The 21,414-nt window shown below is 38.4% G+C and overlaps 1 protein-coding gene across 1 annotated transcript; it reads right to left on the bottom strand.

The window, feature by feature from the left end:
• Positions 1 to 1,082: 1,082 nt before the first annotated feature.
• Positions 1,083 to 8,418, bottom strand: LOC143805559 (G-protein coupled receptor 12-like). The gene is made up of 2 exons (XM_077285054.1): positions 8,215 to 8,418; positions 1,083 to 5,741 (listed from the first exon to the last, which is right to left on the bottom strand). Exon 2 carries the CDS (start codon positions 5,737 to 5,739, stop codon positions 4,717 to 4,719), a length of 1,023 nt encoding a protein of 340 aa, XP_077141169.1. The 5' UTR covers positions 5,740 to 5,741; positions 8,215 to 8,418; the 3' UTR covers positions 1,083 to 4,716.
• Positions 8,419 to 21,414: the final 12,996 nt, after the last annotated feature.

Below are 21,414 nucleotides of genomic sequence, written 5' to 3' on the forward strand. Positions count from 1 at the left end.
TATATGTATATTTTTATACCAGCAAACAACTGTAAAAATGAAACATTCACACTTATTACTGAAGAGACTTCACAGAGCATTAAACAAAGTGCATTATTTTTTTTTACAAGTGTTACAGTTTTTTTCCAGATCTCTAAATAGGGATATGTGTAAAAGTTCAGGAATATTCTGGCCTGGGACTTATGTAGACAACTAATAAATGATGTGCTTTACGTTGGATATGTAAAGGTATCAGCAACCTTTCATTCTCCATTCTTCTGCCCTATATATAATTAAACAGGACCTGTCGCTTGCCATAGGTACATCATTGTGTTCCCGATGTAAATGCTGCTGTTCTCCTAAATCTGGTTTTTCCTTGTGTGCCTTCACCTCTCCATCCCCAAGATTGGGACCCTCTTTTCTATATGTACGGTATATTGAGTCTTTTTTTAGACAACTGGGTGTGGTCATCAACTCTTCTCTATGGGAATGTTTTTGGAGACCTCACCCAGTTGGATAAATTGATTAGATTTAAGAACTAGGAAGAGGAGACCATGTCCAGGAATGGAAAGGTGCAGGAACAAAAAAGAAATAATCCCAGATTCAGAAGAACAGCGGCATTTACACCGGTAAAAAACTTATTTATGGCAAGTGACAGGTCATCAGCGTTACTACTTCCTCATATTTTGACAATTGTTGGTAGTTTAATAATAAAGAGGTGTCATTGGAATCCTGGACAAGTACAGATGTAGCAGAGCGGAGAGGCTTCCATTTAATAGGGAAAGTGTATTTTATGAGCAGAATAGGCTTCAAGGCGACACCGGGAGTGTTTTTCCTGATACAACTACTTTGGAGTGTTTTTGGACTTTTTTTGGAACAGTATCTTTTTTTTTTTAACAGTATATGTAAATTAGTAAATGGCTTCCAAACAGAGGCCGCCCGAAGAATAAAGAGGTGACTTATTATAGCCAATTCACAGCTTTCAAACCCTAAAGCAGTCAAAAGAAGCTCAAAAGGACTGAACATGTGCACAGCAACGCATTTTGAAATTGGTTTACATATGGTAATAATTTTTTTTTATTCATTTTTCAGTAGGATTTTTAATATGCCTGAAAAAGACACCGTGTGCCTATACCCTATAAGTTTTACAGGAGATGAGCACAACCATCTTGCTTATCCTCAATAAGGAAACAAGCTGCTTAAAGGGAATCTGTCAGCAGTTTTTTTTCTACCTAATTGAGAGCAGCATGATGTAGGGAAAGAGAACCCGATTCCAACGATGTATCCCTTAGTTTACTGGGTTCAGCAGTTGTGACACAATCAGAGTTTTTACACGTAGGATGTTGCTAAGCTCAGAGAGCTGCCCCTGCCAACAACCCTGAGTAGCAGCTTTCTGTATATTTACAGTAAGCTGTTAATCAGTGTCGGGGGCGTGGTTGGACCAGGATGCACATGAGCTGTAGTCCAGACAGTGATAATCTCCTGCTGATAAAACACTCATTGTACTTAACCAACAGCACGCAGCTTAATAAGTGACACAGGACTGAAATCAGTGTCTCGGCTACAACCTCATGCTGCCCTCAGATTACATAGCAAAAACCAGCCATATTCCCATTAATCAATCCTCCCGTATGACTTTTATGAATAATCGACATACCTTAGAAGACATTGTTCAGAAAAGCATTTCATGTCTTTGTGGCTGCATTACTTAGGTAAATATAATGCTATCAATTAACTATGTGAAACCATAGTCAAATCATAAATTCAGCTCTGCTACATCCAAACTGGTTTTAATGGAAACTGAACATTTTTGTCTTATCCCCATTAAAGAAAACATTTGTTATAATAGTTAATAATTGCCCTAACAAATCTGTTTATACCTTTCCTGCAACCGACCAGAAAAAGAAAACAGGAATGAGTTTGCAGGTGATATGGAGTCAATACAGGGCTGACGAGAAATGATTACCAAATGTTAATGGTTATGTGGGTGGGTAATGGTCATACTCTGAGCCGGGCTGGTATGGGCAACAGCAGCCACATTCGCATCAGATGATAAGATTATTAGGGGTAAACCCCGGTAAAGGACTACCCTCTTCTTTCTAAATGGATGTTGTAGGATAGTGCTTGTAAATAAAAGCAATTTTGTAATATACTAGTTATTAAAATTTTCAGACATTCTTAAGATGTTAACACTTTTGTTTTGTTAACAGCCCGTTTCCTTGCGGACCGACCACCGCTGCTGGACAGCAGATAAATGCACACTCCTTATAAGCTCTTTTCCATCGATCTTGGTATAGTTTTGAAGTTGGCCAGTTTTGCAGGAGGCGTTGTTACCTTCTAATCCCATCCAAATTCAGTGCATCTCTTACAAGCTATGCGGCAGCAGTGGTCGGTCTCCTAGGCAACGATCTGCCAACAAAAGAAAAATGTCAATATCTCAAGAAGGGCTGAAAATTTTAATTAGCAGTAAATTGCAAAAGTGTTTAAAACGAGCATTATTCAACATTTTTCATCTATAAAGATGGAAATCCCCCTTTGAAGGAAAAGAAAAGGTGTCTTGTAATATCGAATACTTTATATTGCCTGTTTTTCATATTTCATTCTCATTGGAAATAGGTTGCTGTGATGAAACTTAATCTCATTTCAACCTTAAAAGAATGATCCACAATAATCTCTCCTAAGAACTCTGGCAAGACAAAGTAATATTTATGTAATTTTCTTAATCCCATATGACATTGGAACGGCAGTAGTGTGCGGTTTTATAATGCCTGGTGGCTGTTATAGGAAAAACACTCACTCGCAACATTAATACATTAAATTTGGTGGAAGTTACTGATCATTATTGGTAATCACCAGCAGTAAGTGTTGAAACTCAATGCTTTCTCATCACTCACTAGGCCATATAAATAGGCTAGACATACACTTCTAATAAAGTTATAGATCTTATTAAGTTATTGAAATTTAACCCTACTGTCCCTTTAAATTACCTAAAAAGAGCTACAGGTCGACTGCTGGAGCATGCACCATAGTTATTAGTTCTTCTTAAATTTGAAGAACAGGTCCAATGGTGATGCGCTACATGAGTTCAACAAAAAGGCATACAAAAACTAGGATCACATCACAACTGGGGATCAAGTATGCCTTGTAATTAAGGCAAAGATATACTGGCTGAACATATGCTAGGACATGTATTTGGCAGATATCTTGCAAATGAAAGTCTATGGGTCTGATCCATTATTGCATTTGTACCAGTTTTTTGTTTAGTTTTTGGTGTTTTTTACCTGTTTATCATTTGGAGCTAATTTTTCTTTACTTTGCTCCTTTTTAAAGCCTATTTTATGTGTTCTCCTGTGTGTTCTTTTTTATTTTTCTTAATGTTTACCATTGTGAGCACGCTTTTTCTTCTGGTCGATTCATCAATTGCGACTTTTTTAAAAGTTCACAAAATTTGTCACAAATGTACTTTAATCGATCCCTGGAGTGATTTTATATGCACCAGTTATTTTGGCACAAATTCTGTGACATTTAGTAAAACATGGTCAAAAAATTTGTAAAATGGGTCAAAGAGAAAACAATGGAAATCACAGAATCCCGCTCCCCCATTTTGAACAATTTGGCACAAAAAAACGTCAAGACATACCACACAAAAAAAAAAAAATGTGACTTTAAAAGAAAAACGCAAGTTATGAATCAGTACATGAAATGTATGTTTCAGGAAACTTTCCCACTTTATACGTTTATCCCAAGTTTTGTGTGAGCCTAACCTAAAGTAACCAAATACAAAAGCAGCAAAGATGAAAATGTAAACATGAAAAAAATTGGCAACTATGTTACAGGCACACCACATGGGATGCTAGTGCATAAAGAACAGTTATTCTGCTTCTCCATTTTGACCAACAAAATGCCCAGGCTATTTAAAGGGAATCTGTCAGCAGGTTTTTGCTATGTCATCTGATGACTGCATTAGATAGAGGCTGAGACACTGAATTCAGGGATGTGTCACTTATTAGGCTATGTGCTTTTGTTTATTTAGAATCTAGGTTTTATCACAAGGAGATTATCATTGCCAGGTCTGATGTGCACTTGCTTGCTAGTCTGACTCCACCCTTCCTGTGAGCCTGGGGGCGGGGGCAGCTTACTCAGCTCTGCTTCATGCTAAATCTAAAAACCCTTATTGTGTCACAACTGCTGCTCTCACTACACTAAGTGATACATCGTTGGAATCAGGCTCACTTGCTCTATCTTATACAGATCTCAGATGAGGTAGCAAAAAACCTGCTGATAGATTCCTTTTAAATCCTTGTATAAGAGCAGCACCTTTATATTTGTGCCTTATGATAAGAGTAGTCTGGACTGTAAGATGTATAACAGCATGTTTTAATGCCCACGGTTCCTTGCGTAGGGTCACAGTGGACCACATACTGACAATGCTGCCTGTAGATGTGGGGATTTTATTTAAAGTCCTTCACATCCAGACTACTCCGCTTAGAAGGACTTATGGACTTTTCATACAATATTAGGCTGCAAAACAAGAAAACAAATGCCGACATATCTACCATATGAACAGTGCCAGCTGATAAACCTGTTGGAACAGAACATGGAAAGTGCTCCTTTGCATGTTTTAAAGCAATACATTGGATATCAACAGGAAAAATATAGCAACATTTGACATCTTTTTTTTCTCCATCTCCTCCCCAGTTTGGCACAGTTTGTTAACGAATATACAACTTCAAGTCTCTATACATCACTGGAAGTTCTAGGTCCAGATAAGAACCTGGGTGGCATACAGCCACAGCAAGCAAGCCATAACGACTTCTGGATGTCTGGGTTTCTGAAAGCGTAAATAATGGGGTTGATGACGGAATTACAGGCGGCTGGCAGGACCAGTGAGTAGGTGTATACCATAGGGTAACTGGAGTCAGCAACTAAGGAGTACACAGCAAAGGGAATCCAGCATAGTGCAAATGTGCCCAGTATAAGAGATAAGGTTGATACCCCCTTCCTTGTGCTGGAGGCTTGAGATGTGGCCATGAATTGGTGCTGAACCGCAATCTGCTGGGCATGGCGGAATGCAATCCTGCAAATCTGCAGATACAGCTGCATCATCAAGGCAAAGAGCAGGAGGAAGGACACCGCCAGTACAGCTGCATTATTTCTGGTCACTGGCTTCAGAACACTGCAGGAGGACTGTTCCCTAACACAGTTCCACCCCATGATGGGTAATAAGCCAATACAGATGCAAAGTGCCCATACCAGGATTATCATCAGGTAGGTGAAAGTTAGAGTTCTTTCTGTGTGATATGTAAGGGCATTGTAGAGAGACAAGTATCTGTCCACTGTGATAGCCAAAAGGCTACAGACTGAGGCCGAAAAAGAGGCTAAGAGGAGCCCTGCTGAACTTAGCGTAGCCACTTCGTTATTAACTACATAAAGAACTATAAAATTCACAATAAGTCCCATACCAGCCAGGAGATCAGCCAGCGCCAGGCTGCCGATGAGTATAAACATGGGTGCCCGCAGGGTGGGCGTATAGAAGAGTATAGCAATCACTATTGCATTCTCGCACGCCATGATTGTCCCAGTTACACAAAGGATAATATCCCATGGGTTGACAGACTCATCTGGGGAGAGGTCAGATGTGGTGACGGTGGAGGTGTTGGTGTCCCATGGGTCATAGGGGTGGTGAGACATCCTGCTGGAAGAAGAGTTGTGGAGATACAGGAGGTGTTCCATAGTGGCGGCTGCAGGCTGGTGAAGCATCGCTGCACATCAAAGAGACAGAAAAATAGAAAAATAATGATAAGGTTAGAACAGAATGAAAACGCATCGTTCGGATCCTCAATGTCATCTTGACACGTTCCAATACAAAGCTTGGTATGCTAGTGACAGAAGAACTGGCAAATATTGTGCTGGGGTATAACAATGCCTCATCCCTATATCGATCATTAATATATAACTAAATGCAATACATACACATGAATCATATAATAAACAAACGGACTCATAACCATCAAGGCCCCATTTAGAAACAATCATATTTCTAGGTAAAGTACTCATAATGTGTCGTAGCAGTGAGGAAGGACAATCAATAGTTCCTCACATAAGGAAGCACTTTTCTCTTCCACAGACGCTTTGCACCTTTTTTTTTACCTTCACATGTGAGATACCAAGCCATGTATGTCAGCCACACTGCCGGATCTGCGAGCAAATGGCTCCTAACTTCTTTTCTTTTCAGCAGGCTCTGCTGCCCTTTTTCATGCAGTCTCCTTCCCCACCAGCCAAGGTGAGATGAGAAAGGCAGCCTATTCCTTAAGCATGTGTACGCCTGCTCCTACAGAGATGATTACACAGTTTACGCTTCTGCTTCGGCTGCTCGTGAAAGCTGAAAATTATAGGATATATTATCGTAATGACAATAGATCCCACGATAAGCTGCACTACAAGTCTCCCAGCAGAAATATCACATCTCTGGATATGTGCGTTTACCCAGAACTAACAAAGGATACTGTCTATGTTTCCACTGGATTAACAGATCACAAAGGATTTCACTAAGGTAAGGCTACAACACACAGTTACCCATTCACTGGAGACAGATCATTGCCATCTTGTATCTGCAGGATTTTACCATGCAGGATATCCCTAAGCATTCAAGATGCTACAGTGATGAAAGTAGCTGCAGGCCATTTCTTCCTATTCGTGTAAGACATTCAGTGTGACCGCAGCATAAATTTCATGCTATCTTCACACACAAATCAAATATCTAATTATTATGGATAATTCCCTTTTTTTTCCGTGCACCAGATAAAAAATCATCTCAATGCACAATGGACTTTTCACTGCATGTGAGATGTCTCTATCCAGTGACCCTGCCGCCCAAGAAGGGCCTGAGCTGCCTCCTGTAAGATCAATGTATATCCTTCCTGAATATCAGACTGCTAAAGCAAAGGTTACCGACCATAGGCTGTGTGAGCATTCATAGGGTACAGTATGGCATATACACTATGTATCTAGAGAGAGAGAGAGATACTGTAGAAAGATAGATAATAGACACTGTAGATAGATAGATGATAGATAGATAGATAGATAGATAGATAGATAGATAGATAGATGAAAGATAACTTGTAGATAGATAGATAATAGATAAATAAAAGAAAGGTAGATGGATAGATAGATAGATAGATAGATAGATAGATAGATAGATAGATAGATAGATAGATAGATAGATAGATATGAATAGACATAAGGATAGATAGATTGAAATAGTTAAACGCAGATTTATAATTGTGGGCAATATAGGGTTAAAAGCATGTACAATATTGGGTTGGAAAGAATCTTACCTGTACAACATATGTAAATTTCTTCTATTCCTAGCATAAAATTGTATACTATAGTCCTAGCTGTATTTGATTTGCAAATATAATACAAATAATTATCTATCTAATCTAGTTGTCTAAATCTATTAGATAGATAGATAGATAGATAGATAGATAGATAGATAGATAGATAGATAGAAGAATAAAATGAAAAATAAAATAATGCAACAATATACTAATGCATGGAATAAATATATAACTTTTCACCTGGATTACGTGAAAGTGTTGCTTTAATTTAGTTTAATTTGTAGATAGATAGACTATTGATTGATAGATAATAGATAGAAAAATGAAATAAAGCAACACTCATCCATACGAATGCAAGAAATAAATATATCACTTTCCACCTGAATATTATGGAAGTGCTGCCTTATTTTTGTTTAATCTGAAGACTGATACATAGATGGATGGATGTATGGATGGATAGACACATGGATGGATAGATGGATAGACACATGGAGGAAAAGATGGATAGACACATGGATGGATAGATGGATAGACACATGGAGGAAAAGATGGATAGACACATGGATGGATAGATGGATAGACACATGGATGGATAGATGGATAGACACATGGAGGAAAAGATGGATAGACACATGGATGGATAGATGGATAGACACATGGAGGAAAAGATGGATAGACACATGGATGGATAGATGGATAGACACATGGATGGATAGATGGATAGACACATGGATGGATAGATGGATAGACACATGGATGGATAGACACATGGATGGATAGACACATGGATGGATAGATGGATAGACACCTGGATGGATAGATAGATGGATGTCATAGGATACCAGGGACCTATGCATACACACATACACTTGTAGCCATGCAGACTTCTTCCTACCTTCCTTCTATGATCTCCAGCTCTGTCCCTTTGTGCTGCTAGTCCTTGCAGTGATTGTTAAGGCTCAATCCTTGGTTAGCATTGCTAATACTGCTCCCAGATAGCAGTGGCTTTGACTTGCACTTAATATTCTTGCCCCATTGGGTCTGCCGAGAAATCTCAGCTCTGACGTCAAAGTGTTCGCTTATATTCATGATCGTCTCTGAAGTCTGTGAATCAGAAGGGGCTGTGAGCAGAATAATAATGAGCGCACACTCACACACACACAGGGGCACACACCACACCTCTGGAATTTCATTCATAGATTTCTCCCTGTACGGGACACACCTCCATTGGGTCAGCGCCTACAGTCTAGCTGCACTTGTTCTACATTCATGGGGGGATTCAGGTTGTCTCTATCCTTTACCATTAGTGCTTGTGATGGTTGGTAAAGCTCACCCCATGTGAATCTTCCTGCATTACATAGATTTGCTGCAGCCTCATTATAATAAACATTACGTACACAAATATAAATCTGTGACTATAGTACATTATTTTTCCAATAAAGCAATGCAATGCATTTCATGCACATATTGCAGAATACATCGCTGCATATTCACAGGTTTTAATTTTCTTTATTATTTGTTCTCATTTTTTGAATTATAGACTTTTTGATTAATAATCCTTGATTCCATCCTTTTAATCTGTGTACTCTGGAATATGATAGTGTTAAAAATGTACAATATTGCAGACTACGGCCTCCATTTTCCAGGGAGGACTCTGCATTGAAATATCCCTTTAACCCTTTCCGTTCCAGATTTCACAAAAACAGAAAAATCCAATCTGCCGTAGGCTACTTTCCCACCATGAGTATTTGGTGAGTTTTTGATGTTGTAGATTTTCTGTACCCATTACGTAAATAGGTTACTTGCATTTTTTTTTTCCTAAACAGCACCAAAAACTCACCATCGTGGGAACGTAGCCTTATTCCACCAACATTTATAAGAACAGAAAATGGCAGCTCTTGTCAATCAAGGTTTAACTCCACCCTTGTGCCTCACGCCTCACCCCCTTCTCAGTGACGTTCTAACCAGATGCTAATGATGTCATCGATGCAGGAAGGCTCGAGCTTGTCATTAACCCTAACCCTCTCCATGCACGTAGCCCAGACATCCATTGTGAGGCAGGCTGTCAGGGATGGGGTTAAAGCAACAACCTTTCCTGCGTCATTAAACAATCTTTTGTCCTTTATTTTGCTGCAGAGAGTAGATTTTTTTTTCTTGCAGTCAATACGTTTTCCTCTTTGACAACAGTTTCCATAGAAATAATAGGAATCAGGAATCCCTCACCCTTAGGTCTGTCTATTCAATGTCTTTGTTAAATACCTAATGCCAGAAGACATGCAGAGTTTGCAATAATAATTTGCTTTATTCCACTGGGGATCATTGAACAAGTAATATATTTAGCATAACATCAAGCTCATAAAGAAATGATTGCGTTCCACAAAAAAAAAAATCTATCATTAATAGAGCCAAAGATGGAGAATTCCTTAAAAAAATGAGACTTTTCCTTGAAACAATGAGGCTATAGGATGTGTTTAAATTAATTTCTCCACATGCACTAAAGCATGATAAATGCTTTCGGATTCACGTTATATTAACCCATAACAGTTAATTGGTTAATCTTGTCAGTAGACAGGGGAAGCTGCTGTGTTTGACAAGAGACGCTCCTCCGTACTCGCTAATGAGGTCTATGTATCAAGCCCGCACTGATCTATCTTGACGCAATGCACCAGTTTTGGCTCATGGTTCACAAGCCTCTTACATGTGGAGCAGTCTGTTAAAAAAGGAAGGGTCATATATTTTTTTGCAATGAAAACTGACAGTGCGTCTTCATGCACTTGGTCTGAGAATGATGGTGTTCATAGAAATGAGGTTATAGGAGTATGCAATATTAATCATTTTCATGTGTTGATACAACTCTCCAATATCTTCTCTAAGATGTTGTCTTATCAGATCACTAGAACTGTTTGAGTCATATAAAAGCAACTGTAATATTCAGACTGCCATTAAGTATTCGTCTTTGAGTGATGGAGAATCCAGACCATAGTTCCCACCAGTCAGTGTAGTCACAGAGGACATTATATGGATCGAAATCCACATCAATTTCCATATCCATGTCCATGATGCAGCTAGGATGTGTCTATTCATGCTGTTTGTGACTTTGACTGACACAACATTCTATATGACAACATTGACTGGCAGGGGTACAGTGCAAGGCCGGTGAGGTAACTAGGAAAATAGATGTGCTTGTTATAAGGCAACCAAAATCCTCACGCACAACAACAAACGCTGGAAAAAAATGCCCAAACCATCCAAAGTCTGAAATCACGAAGGTAGTTTTCGCTGCAGTTTAAAGCTTGTAATTTATTCAAACAGAATAGAAAATACTTTTTCTTCTTGCTATTTCTGGCACTGGCCAAAAACAAACTGCATAAAAATTGCCACAGCGTTTTCCCCAAAAATTATGTCTGTAAAGCTACCAAGGCAACCAAAATCCTCAACAACAACAACAAATGCTGGAAAAAAATGCCCAAACCATCCAAAGTCTGAAATCACGAAGGTAGTTTTCGCTGCAGTTTAAAGCTTGTAATTTATTCAAACAGAATAGAAAATACTTTTTCTTCTTGCTATTTCTGGCACTGGCCAAAAACAAACTGCATAAAAATTGCCACAGCGTTTTCCCAAAAATTATGTCTGTAAAGCTACCTTAAGGTTTTGTGCACAGAGTCTTCTTGATGAGTTTTCATAGCAGAAACCCCAAGGTTTTTTTAGAAGTTTTGATATTTGGAAAAGGATTGGAAGAGTTTCCGCTCAATTTCTGCTCCATAAACTCCTTGAAAAACTCTGAGCTTTCGGTTACGTGCACACAGCCACTTTAAGATGCTGGGAGAACCGCCATGTTTTCCAAGGCAAAAACGATTCAGGGAAACTTTGGTAGCTCTTTTCCTGAAGTGTCTCCGCAGGTGGATATGGAGCAGAAACTCTCTGCCTGGATCATTCAGTGCTAATTAATATAGAATTTTGATGTGAGTGAATGACCTGTTTTTTTATGTGAGTGAATGACCAGTTTTTTTATGTGAGGGTGTAAGGAAGTTGCGGGGACCCTCAGCTCTCCCTCTCTCCTAGATGCCGGGCATGAGTACCCCATGCGGTGCTCTGAAGGTTTGCCTATGTTTTACTGTTTTATTAATACTATGTGTAATGCTCGTTTATCCTATGCCTTGTATTGTATATACTGTGTTGTAATTAACATGTTAACATTAGGGACTGTAAGATAAGGGTTAACAAAAATAGGCTGGGTTAGCAGCCTGGAATAAGCAGCAATTTCCTGCTTCTGCAGCAGTGCCCGGGCAGGATTGCCCGTGGCAGGACATGCTCCAGCCATGGGAGCATAACATTCCCTTGGAGGGGAGAAAGTGCTGCCCAAAGGACTACGGGGCAGCTGAAATGGGCACTAGGACTGAGGAAGTGACCTCTAAGAGACTGTTAGCTCCCAGGAGCCGATTGGGAGCAGATGCTTCTGTTGCTGCTATTGTTGCCGATGGAGCAGCATCTTTGAATAGGGACAACTTAGGAACTGTTATCTTCTCTCTTTTCACCGTTATTAGTTCTACTGTTGGAAAAGAACTGTGACTCCGCGGTGCTTCATGGGACCAGAATTCCAGCAGACACCGTGAGTACACATCCTCCATGTGCAAGGTGCCAGGGTGTTCACTGACTGCTTAATAGACTTGCCCACGACTACCACCCAGTGCCACCTTGTTACAAGTGGATAACCTGTTTTTTAATGTGAGTGAATGACTTGCCTATTCTAATGCAGAAAATTAGATAATAGTATCCACTGGATAAGGGGACACATAACCCTAAATAAATTTGTATGAGCTGTCAATTCTTTCTTTTCACTCAACCAAAAACTTCAGTTGTAGTTGTCTGATTAGACCTAAGTATAACAGTCTTAGCAACTAAAAACGGAGGACTCAAAGGCTAGTTGTTGCCATCTCCATTGGGAAGGTAAACATTTTGCACCCTTAACCTTTGAACCATTTGCACTCCCTTAGTTCCTATCACCAGTCCAGTATTGCACATGTGCTGTAATTTACGTTGTTGTAATTTTGCCTCTGACCTAATAGATTTTTTTTACTGTTTTCTGAAATCAGACATAACATTTTAGAAATAAAAAGTTATACTTTGTTATATATATATTACATTTTTATGCATCAATTGTATTTCCCTCGTCCTATCCCCAATCCTACCCTTGACTCTAGCTGTTACACTAGCCATAATCCTATTCCTAAGCCCATGTCTAGCCCTAACCAAAACCAATTGTTAGCCCTGATCCTAGCAATAGTACAAAATTGTAAAAACAGCCCTGAGTAATAAGCGAAGAAAGTATGAATCAAACTGTCATCATTGATAAACTGCTCATCTTCTGTCTCGGCAATTGCTGCTTATGCAGAGCACGGCAGTTGCAGTTGAGATGCGTTTGGCTGCTGCGATCTGCATAGGCAGGAACTGAGATAACAGTTCTCACTTCACCATTCCTAGCTTTGATATTTCATGCAGAGCACAGTAGCCAATGAGAAACTCTTCGTAATTGCTGCATTTTGCATAAATAGTGTGCTGCTCCAAAAAAAGGTGCTTGCAAACACCTGTCATTTCACATTTTGGGGCAGACATAAGAATTGGGGGAACATTTACACCCCCATAGATTTGGGCATCCAGGGCAATGTTTCCAATTAATTCATGCAATTGTACAGAACTTCTCCATCGATTACTCACTGCTATTATAGTGTAATCATTAAACAATACAGCATCCTTGTTACCAACCATCAAAAGTTTTGCTGCAAATACTAAACAGGGTCACAAAAATGTGATGAGGAAAAAAGACGCACATTAACTGCTACATATTTGAGAAGAATCAAACGTGAAGTGATCAGGAAGCCATTATCCTCCAGTGCTGTCATATTCCAGAACTGCAACCTCCCTGGAGAGCCCAGAAGTACAAGGTTTTTAATGCTCAGGGACATGGCCGAGGTAAGGGAGACTGAAACTCAACCACCATTGAACAAGACATATAGGTGGAAATGTCAAGACTGGGCCAATAAATATCTGATAGCAGATTTTTCAATGGTTTTATGGACTGATGCGTTGAGAGTGACTCATGAAGGACCAGATGAACGTGCTCGTGGCTGCATCAGTAATGGGCATAGACCTCCACATTGACTCAGGTGCCAGCATGGTGGTTGTGGACACTGCTATGGGCTGATATTATTAAAGATCAGCAAATTAGGTTTTAGATGGACTTAAAATCAACTCTCAAACCTTCTGCTCCTTTGTGGAAAACACTTTTTTGAAGCAGCGATACAGGAAAAGGTCAGCATCTTCAAGAAAACTATGATTTCTATTCAGGCCAATGCTCCATCACAGCATCGAAGTCTTTAGTGCTCAACTGCCAGTAAAGGCATTAAATATACAAGAATAATGACACGGCCCCGTCCTCACCTGACCTAGACCAAAGTGAGGACTTGAGGTCCCTTCTTAAATGAGAGATTTATGGTTAAGGAAAACACCTCTCAGTACAGTGTCTGGAGGCTGAGGTTGGTGCTGGCCAAAAAGTTCATTGTCAACAGATTAAAAAATTCACAGACACCATGGACACCACTATGACTATTATTGAAAACAAGGGTGGCTATATTAGTCACTGATATTTTTTATGAAATGTCAGAAATTTATTTTTTAACATTTTGAGCTGTTCAGTTAAAATTCTCACTTTATCAGATTAAAACAAACAATTGTGATGGGAAAATGTGCAATAATCCTGCACACTAATAGTTACACAATAATCCTGCGCACAGATATTCTCCGCAGAAAGACAAAAACTCACTTTTACTTTTGTAAATATTCGGGATTCAGGTTTATTCGTCTTTTGTAGTGACCAACAGCTTTGAAGTTGTTCAATAATACGATAAGTGAGAAAAAATATAAGATGCCTAATAATAATGCACACAGTGTATATCACAGATACAGGCTTGCAATAGAGAACAGAGACATTGCGGGTATTTTTACATGGGGCATTAATGGATACAAGGAAAAGTATGATCCAGCTCGTGAAGTAAAGTGTAGGGAGAATCCAGCTGTTTTTGGATTTTAAAAAAATGAACAAAAGCTTTATTGTAATTTCAGAAAAAAAAAGAATATTCCCAGTACTGAAAAAAAAAATATGAGCTTTTCCTACGTGTTTTGGACTAAAACATAGTCCTTACTTATGGATCCATGAGTCCATCAAGGACCAATCTGTTGGGGTGTACTCATTTATGCTGGGCATAAACATATACATATATTTTCGGTATATATATGGAGAGAGAGGGAGACAGAGAGAGATAAGAGCCCACTTATTAGAAAATAGGTCTCTAATATTGTGGGGAATACAATGCATTATTATTTGGCTAAAGCCAAAAACAGTCTTCTGTGTTTTCTTACAGGGTATAATTACCTGGTTTATATGACAACAAGTCGTTCATTATAGTTATTCTTGTATCAGACTTTCTATCACATTAATACAGCAGAACGTCTAATTTATTTATGCCGTTCTTCCTAGGATGGAGGAGCCCCACATAACAATTAAATAATTATGCAGTTACTCACCATAGTGACAAATGGGGGAATTAATGGATTAAAGGGTATATTAATAGATGTTATTATGATGAAAAGACTGAATAAAATCCCTGCATAATGAGAAACTCATCTAAATGAAGTTGGTATTATATTTCGAAAGAAAATGACAGCAACTAATACATAATGTAGTTCCTTCTTTGTGTTTCCAACTGTCTGAAAAGTAATCTTATTTCTCGGAGAAAACAATAATGCAGGTCAGGAAACATCACACACAAAAACAACCTTAACCTCCCAGATGAGTGGTCTTTTGCCTTTGTATGAGGAAAATGGTCTTGGGACCCCCTGAGGCACCAGGACCCTAGTGCAAATGCTCAATCAACAATTGCAATCTTGTTTAATTTATTATATTAGTAGAGTTCTCCCAAAATTGGTTACTGTTGGAAATGTGATACTCTAATAAGCCTGAACGGCCATGAGGAATTTGAGGTTCTCTGTGATTGCCATGCAAGAGCCATCAGAATCACATCAGAAAAATAAAGGCTGCTGTAGATAGCAAGGCACCACTGCTTTCTCTGAATGTACTGCTGTTTGTGGAAACCTGTTGTGTTTCCTATTATATATTATAATAATAGAAATAGGGGCGGTGTTTTCTACAGCTACGTCTACTGCCCCAGAGGCTCATACACAGTAGCCATAGGGACGCTATCTGGCATATCAATGAAATAAGCTGGCGCCCGAGCTGGCACGTATGTAAGGCGAAACAGCATGTTCACACTGTGGCCATTTAACAGACAAAACCTAAAATAGAAACAAAATGAGCACATACCCTGCGGTAAGTAAGTAAATAGTAATAGTGCATAAAAATAATATAGGGTACCCTATGTTATTTATATGTACTCTTACTAATTACTTACTTACATAGTTTCTTATTGAAATAGGGTACCCTGTGTTATTTATATGTACTATTACTACTTACTTACATAGTTTCTTACTTAAATAGGGTACTCTTTGTTATTTATATGTACTATTACTAATTACTTACTTACAGAGTTTCTTATTGAAATAGGGTACCCTGTGTTATTTATATGTACTATTACTAATTACTTACTTACAGAGTTTCTTATTTTAATAGGGTACCCTATGTTATTTATGTGGACTATTATTATTTACCTACTGTGGGGTAAATTCTCATTTTGTTCCAATACAGTACAAATATTAGGCACTTTGTTTGCCAGTTTACTGTTTTTACTATAAATGACTAAGTGACTACCAGACATCTATGACGCTGCTCATCAACCTGCAAAAAAATAGACTTAGGGTATATGCACAAGACGTCTTTTTCAGGCAGGTTTGTACCAAAACCACTTACTAAAAGCACCCAGAAATTTCTCAAAAGAATGAAAAAAAAAAAAGACTTGCTGTTCATCTGTTCAAAAAAGTCTTTTGATAGTCTTTTAACTGTTTCAGGTTTCTAAAAAACAACAAGTAGTTAAAATAAGTGAGCTGACCATTCTTCAGGCACTTTCCATTCTGAAATTGCTCTATATTTTACAATACAAGTCAATAGAAACACTAAGAAAACACCCAGGCCTCTTTTAAGTGTTTTGTCAATGTTTTTGCTTTAGAATCGGAAAACAAACAACTCTAAAAATACTGAACAGCAAAGTGGTTTTGAAATACAGAGAAAGAGTCTTTCAACCATTTTTTAAAGAATTATTTTGGAGTGAATCCACTAAAAAAAAGAATTCTATGTGCAGATACCTTTAGATCCTTTCCTGGTGATCAATTTTCATACAGCTCAGCTTTCGTTAGCAGCTCTGCATTCCATTTAAAACTACCCAAGTGCAGAGAGACCATTGGGGCAAGAGGTAAAGAGGTCCATTTATACCTCCAAAGCAGGTAGAGTGGTGTATTATGGTGAGATTTTGGACTGTATGGGCCCCATATATTGTTCTTCCATACCATGGGCATGTGTCTGAGCACTGAACACCTTTGTTCTTCTGGGCACTCCAGGGAGGTTGCAGTTCTGGAATATGACAGCACTGGAGGATAATGGCTAGTTTCCCCAGACTAGTCAGTCTTCTTTCCATGTTAACACGCCTCTGTGGGCGTGATAATATAATTTGCATGAGCGATGTCATCACAGCTTATGCAAATTTAGCGCATGCGTGCCCCTCATTCCGGTAGCGTCACTGCATCTCTGAAGCCAGGAGCACACTTCCCAGCTTCAGAGGCAAGTATACTGCCTATAATGGAGGGTGGCACACAGCGCTTTCTGTAGGGAAGGGTAGTTGTGGCTCTGGGTGTCACTACAGGTCGGTGAGGAGGCACTGGATGTAACTCACTACTTTCTCTCAGAGCTGAATGTGGATGTCACAGTAAGAAAGGTTGGGGACTCCTGCCCTAAGGGTATATGCAGATAGTGCCATTTAGATGCTGCCACAGAGGCAGAGTTTACCCAGGTGATGTTTCCATATCCTAAAGTGGCTAAAAGAAGTTATGTAAGCAACATAAGATGGAATATGTGCACTGTAGTGAAATTTTGACATTTCAAGGCACTTTGTTTATTTTGTGGGTGGCACATGCCGAGCTTTTTCAGGTGATTCTGGGCAAAATCCACTTTAAAAAGATGCCATATGCACAAGGTGTTTTGGATGAGTCTTTCGGAGCTGGTCTGCTTAAAAAAACACCTGCAAAAATCAGTTAAAAATGCTTCAAAGTCCACTCCTATTAATATCAATTGTAAAACCACATTGCTGATCATATATTCTGTTTTTTTTACGCTTCATGTTTTTAAAAAATGCCTGATGAGAGAAAGTACATGTTTCTTCTTTGAAGTGTCTCCTGGCATAATATGCTCCAAACCAAGCAATATCAAATCTGAAGGCAAAAAAAACGCTTTAGGAAGAAAACTTCCAAAAGGTCGCAAACATTCTTCAAAATTGTTTCAGGAAATGCTGAAGGAAAAGAAAAACTCCAAAAACTTCCCAAAGGAGCATTCCCAGGAAACTTGTCACTTGTCATATTACACTAGGACATAGGAATAGAAAAGACAAACACGATTATGAAATCATCACAACAAAATAAAGACTTGAAACACAGATTTAAGCTGCATTCACACATCTGGGAGTCATGGTCTATGGTTCATGGACCCAACAAGGGTTTCCCAACCGAAAGCTGTATAAGCAAATATGAGGCTGTGAAATTCAGGTCAGGAGACCAACGGCTGGATGATCCTTCGTGGTCTATACTTAGATCATAACACACCGATGTTGAATAGACATAACACTTTTGTTATGTCATAGAATAAAAAAAGTTTGGACATCATTACAACAAAAGATAATCCATGAATGAATGCTAGTACTGTTGTTATAGCATTTTAATAATATATTTGAGTGATAGGTATTCAGCACAGCAATGTGTTTCACAAAGTGATGCACAAGCACAAATCCAGACATTATAACTTTGTTATACTAGATACTGGAAAAATATGACAGCATCTAACAACTTTAAAAAAAAATATTTAAAAATAATTGTTGACTCCTATTCAGCAACATTATATGCAAAGTTTTGTTTTGTAGTATTTTTTCTCAACTGGAAGTGAGTAGGGGAAAATGTGAATTCAATTTATTGAATCCATTAATTTAACTAAATGTTGCTAAATTAGCACACAAGTGAACATATCTAATTTTTAGTCTACTTATTGTGTTTTTTATGTGATTCACAGATGATACAACATTGATAGTAACAAACATAGATGGAATTAAGGACTTATTACAGAGTGTCAAGATGGTAAGCTCAAATATGGGACTGCTACTCAACACAAAGACAAAGATAACGACCACTGTCAAGTATGACCAGGACACATTTCAGATGGACGGCGACGAAATGGAACTTGTAAAGGACTTCAACCTACATGATCACTCAAGATGCAGTGATGACACCGGAAGTCAATGGGAGAATAGCTATGGGTAAATCAACAATGAAGTCACTGGACAAGTTCTTCAGATTGAAGAACATTTCACTAATGACAAAGACACGGCTCGTGCATAGTTTGGCCTTTTCTGTGGTATGCAAAATCTGGAAGACAAAGAAATAAGACAGATTAAATAATTGACACCTTCGAAATGAGGTGCTGGAGAAAGATGTTATCAATGCCATGGATGGCAAGAACCTGAAACAAATCAATTTTGGAATAAATCAAGCCAGACAAGTCACTCAAAGAAAACATAACTGAACTACAACTTGCCTACTTTGGACACATCATACGAAGACAGCAGTCACTGGAGAAGGACATTATGGTTGGAAGAATAGAAGGAACAAGTTGAAGGTCAGCAATGTGATGGCTTGATACTATCAAGATAATGGCTGAGAAAACTTATCTAGACTAGCACAAGATAAATCATCCATCAACTCGCCATGGCTTGAGATCAAGCCGAAGGCTGTTAAAAAAAGAAGTGTTACTGCTCGTGTTTATAAACTTACTGATCGTTTCATTGCTTCACAATTTGCACCATGTTGGCTCCACTTTGACTAATGGAATCAACAGTAACTTCTGTCCATTCCCTTGGCTCCATCACAGATGCCATTAATTTTACCAGAACAAATAGCACCACATGCGGTACAAATACAGTATTTTCCTTAAAATGATGAAACCAAAAAAGGAAACATGCCCATTGTACTTTACATCATAAGTTAAAAATAATATGAAGCATAAAATTGAAATTCATAATGTTGATTTGAACCCTGCTTAACAGAAACAATAGCCAGGCAAGAGTGTATCTTAAACTGCAGGTAAAGTATACATGGAATTTGGTCCAAATATAAACTTTCTGCTATCCAGAATTTGAGTATCTTCCAGAAGTATCATTCTTCTTCTCTCATTTTCTTAAACTCAACATAGATGAATGGAATTAATTATCTTTCCACAATCCACTCCACATTCTACCAGATTTATTGAGAACTGTTAGTAGCTCCCCTCTTTCCTAGTGTCCCAAGTCCAATGCACTGGGGGTTACCTGTAACTCTCCCATGTCATCCACAAAACACATCCAAGTCTGTGCCACCTCCTGCCACCTCCATATTAAACATTTCTAGAATCTTCTTTTTTCACAAGTGAGAATCAGAAAAAATGCTAGTGCATACCCTTATCATCTTTTGCCTAGGTTACTGTAGCATCCTTCTTTATGGTGTCCCATCTAATAGTCTTTGCTCCTTCAATCAATCCTCAACTTTTTTGCTTGATTACACAAACTTTCCCCTTGTTTCTCTTTTGTCTCTCCCTTTGTCAATCTCTTCAATGTCCAGAGAATTTAGTTCAGACAACACTCACTTAATAGGCTATCTACAACCTACTGCCTTAAATTTCTTACTTAATCTTCCTCTTTCTCCGCACTCATCATTTCCAGTTCTCACAAGACCTCCCTCTTTGCTCACCCCCTGGTTGCTCCTCACAGAGCCATCTTCTGGATTTCGCTTATGCATCTTGCATACACTGAAGCTCCCTATCCAAACCAGTCAGCCTGTCCCCCACCATCGAAAATGTTCCAATGCAAACTGAAAACCCATCTTTTCAGAAAAGACTACAACTAATAATAATAATAATAATAATAATAATAATCTCTTCTTTTAAACAGGACAGATGTCATCATAGATATCATAGGTTGGTAGTCACCATGGTGGCACGCTTGTGGATAGAAGAGCAGAGCTTCAAATGTCAGATCTTCGCTGGAGCAAGTTGATCTTCACAAGTTGTATAGTCAACAGGTTGCTACAACGCTTTGCTGCCTTGGGCAAAATAGATAACATAACTAAGCCCGTGTGATGTGATCTAAATTGAGACTATCTAACCAATACATACAATATTAGACTGCGATGTTCAAGGGGTTGGCTTATAGTTATAAAGATAGTTGAAAGTTAAAGTTGAAAAAAGACACAGGTCCATCAAGTTCAATCTTTCTTACTAAAATAGACATTAATATACATTATTATTAAATACATTTAGACATTTTTTTATAACACAACACATGTATATTTCCCATTACAACAGTATAATTTTAATTAGGCCAGACATTTCTTCCCAGACTCCAAAAAAATAATAAGAGATTAACTAGCTTCATATGAAATGGGCACCGATGTGTGTCTAAAATAGGGAAAGTAGATTATGAGCCCCATTAGTGACAAGGACATAGATGAATGATAAACTGCTGTAAACGATGTTGCCACAATATAAGAAATGGAAAAAGAATAAATAAGTTATGATGACTAAATAGAATGATTATCCATGGCTTTATTCAAGGTAGCTGTGGCCTAACATACGTTCATTATAATTAGTTTGGTCTTTGGAATTTCAGAAAGTCGTGACCAGATTTGTCTTGTAACGTTAAAAAATGTGTACTTTTATCCAGTGACATTGGGTAACAGTTTTTATTTTTAATTTTAGAATTTGCTGACTATAGTCTGCAAGCTTTCAGGACTTGATATAAGTTTGGAATATCAGGTTAGGCTATAATTAGGAAAGAGTCATGACTAACACCGATAAACA

This window comes from Ranitomeya variabilis, chromosome 2, assembly GCF_051348905.1.
Source record: "Ranitomeya variabilis isolate aRanVar5 chromosome 2, aRanVar5.hap1, whole genome shotgun sequence".
In the NCBI taxonomy this organism is placed as follows: Eukaryota; Metazoa; Chordata; class Amphibia; order Anura; family Dendrobatidae; genus Ranitomeya; species Ranitomeya variabilis.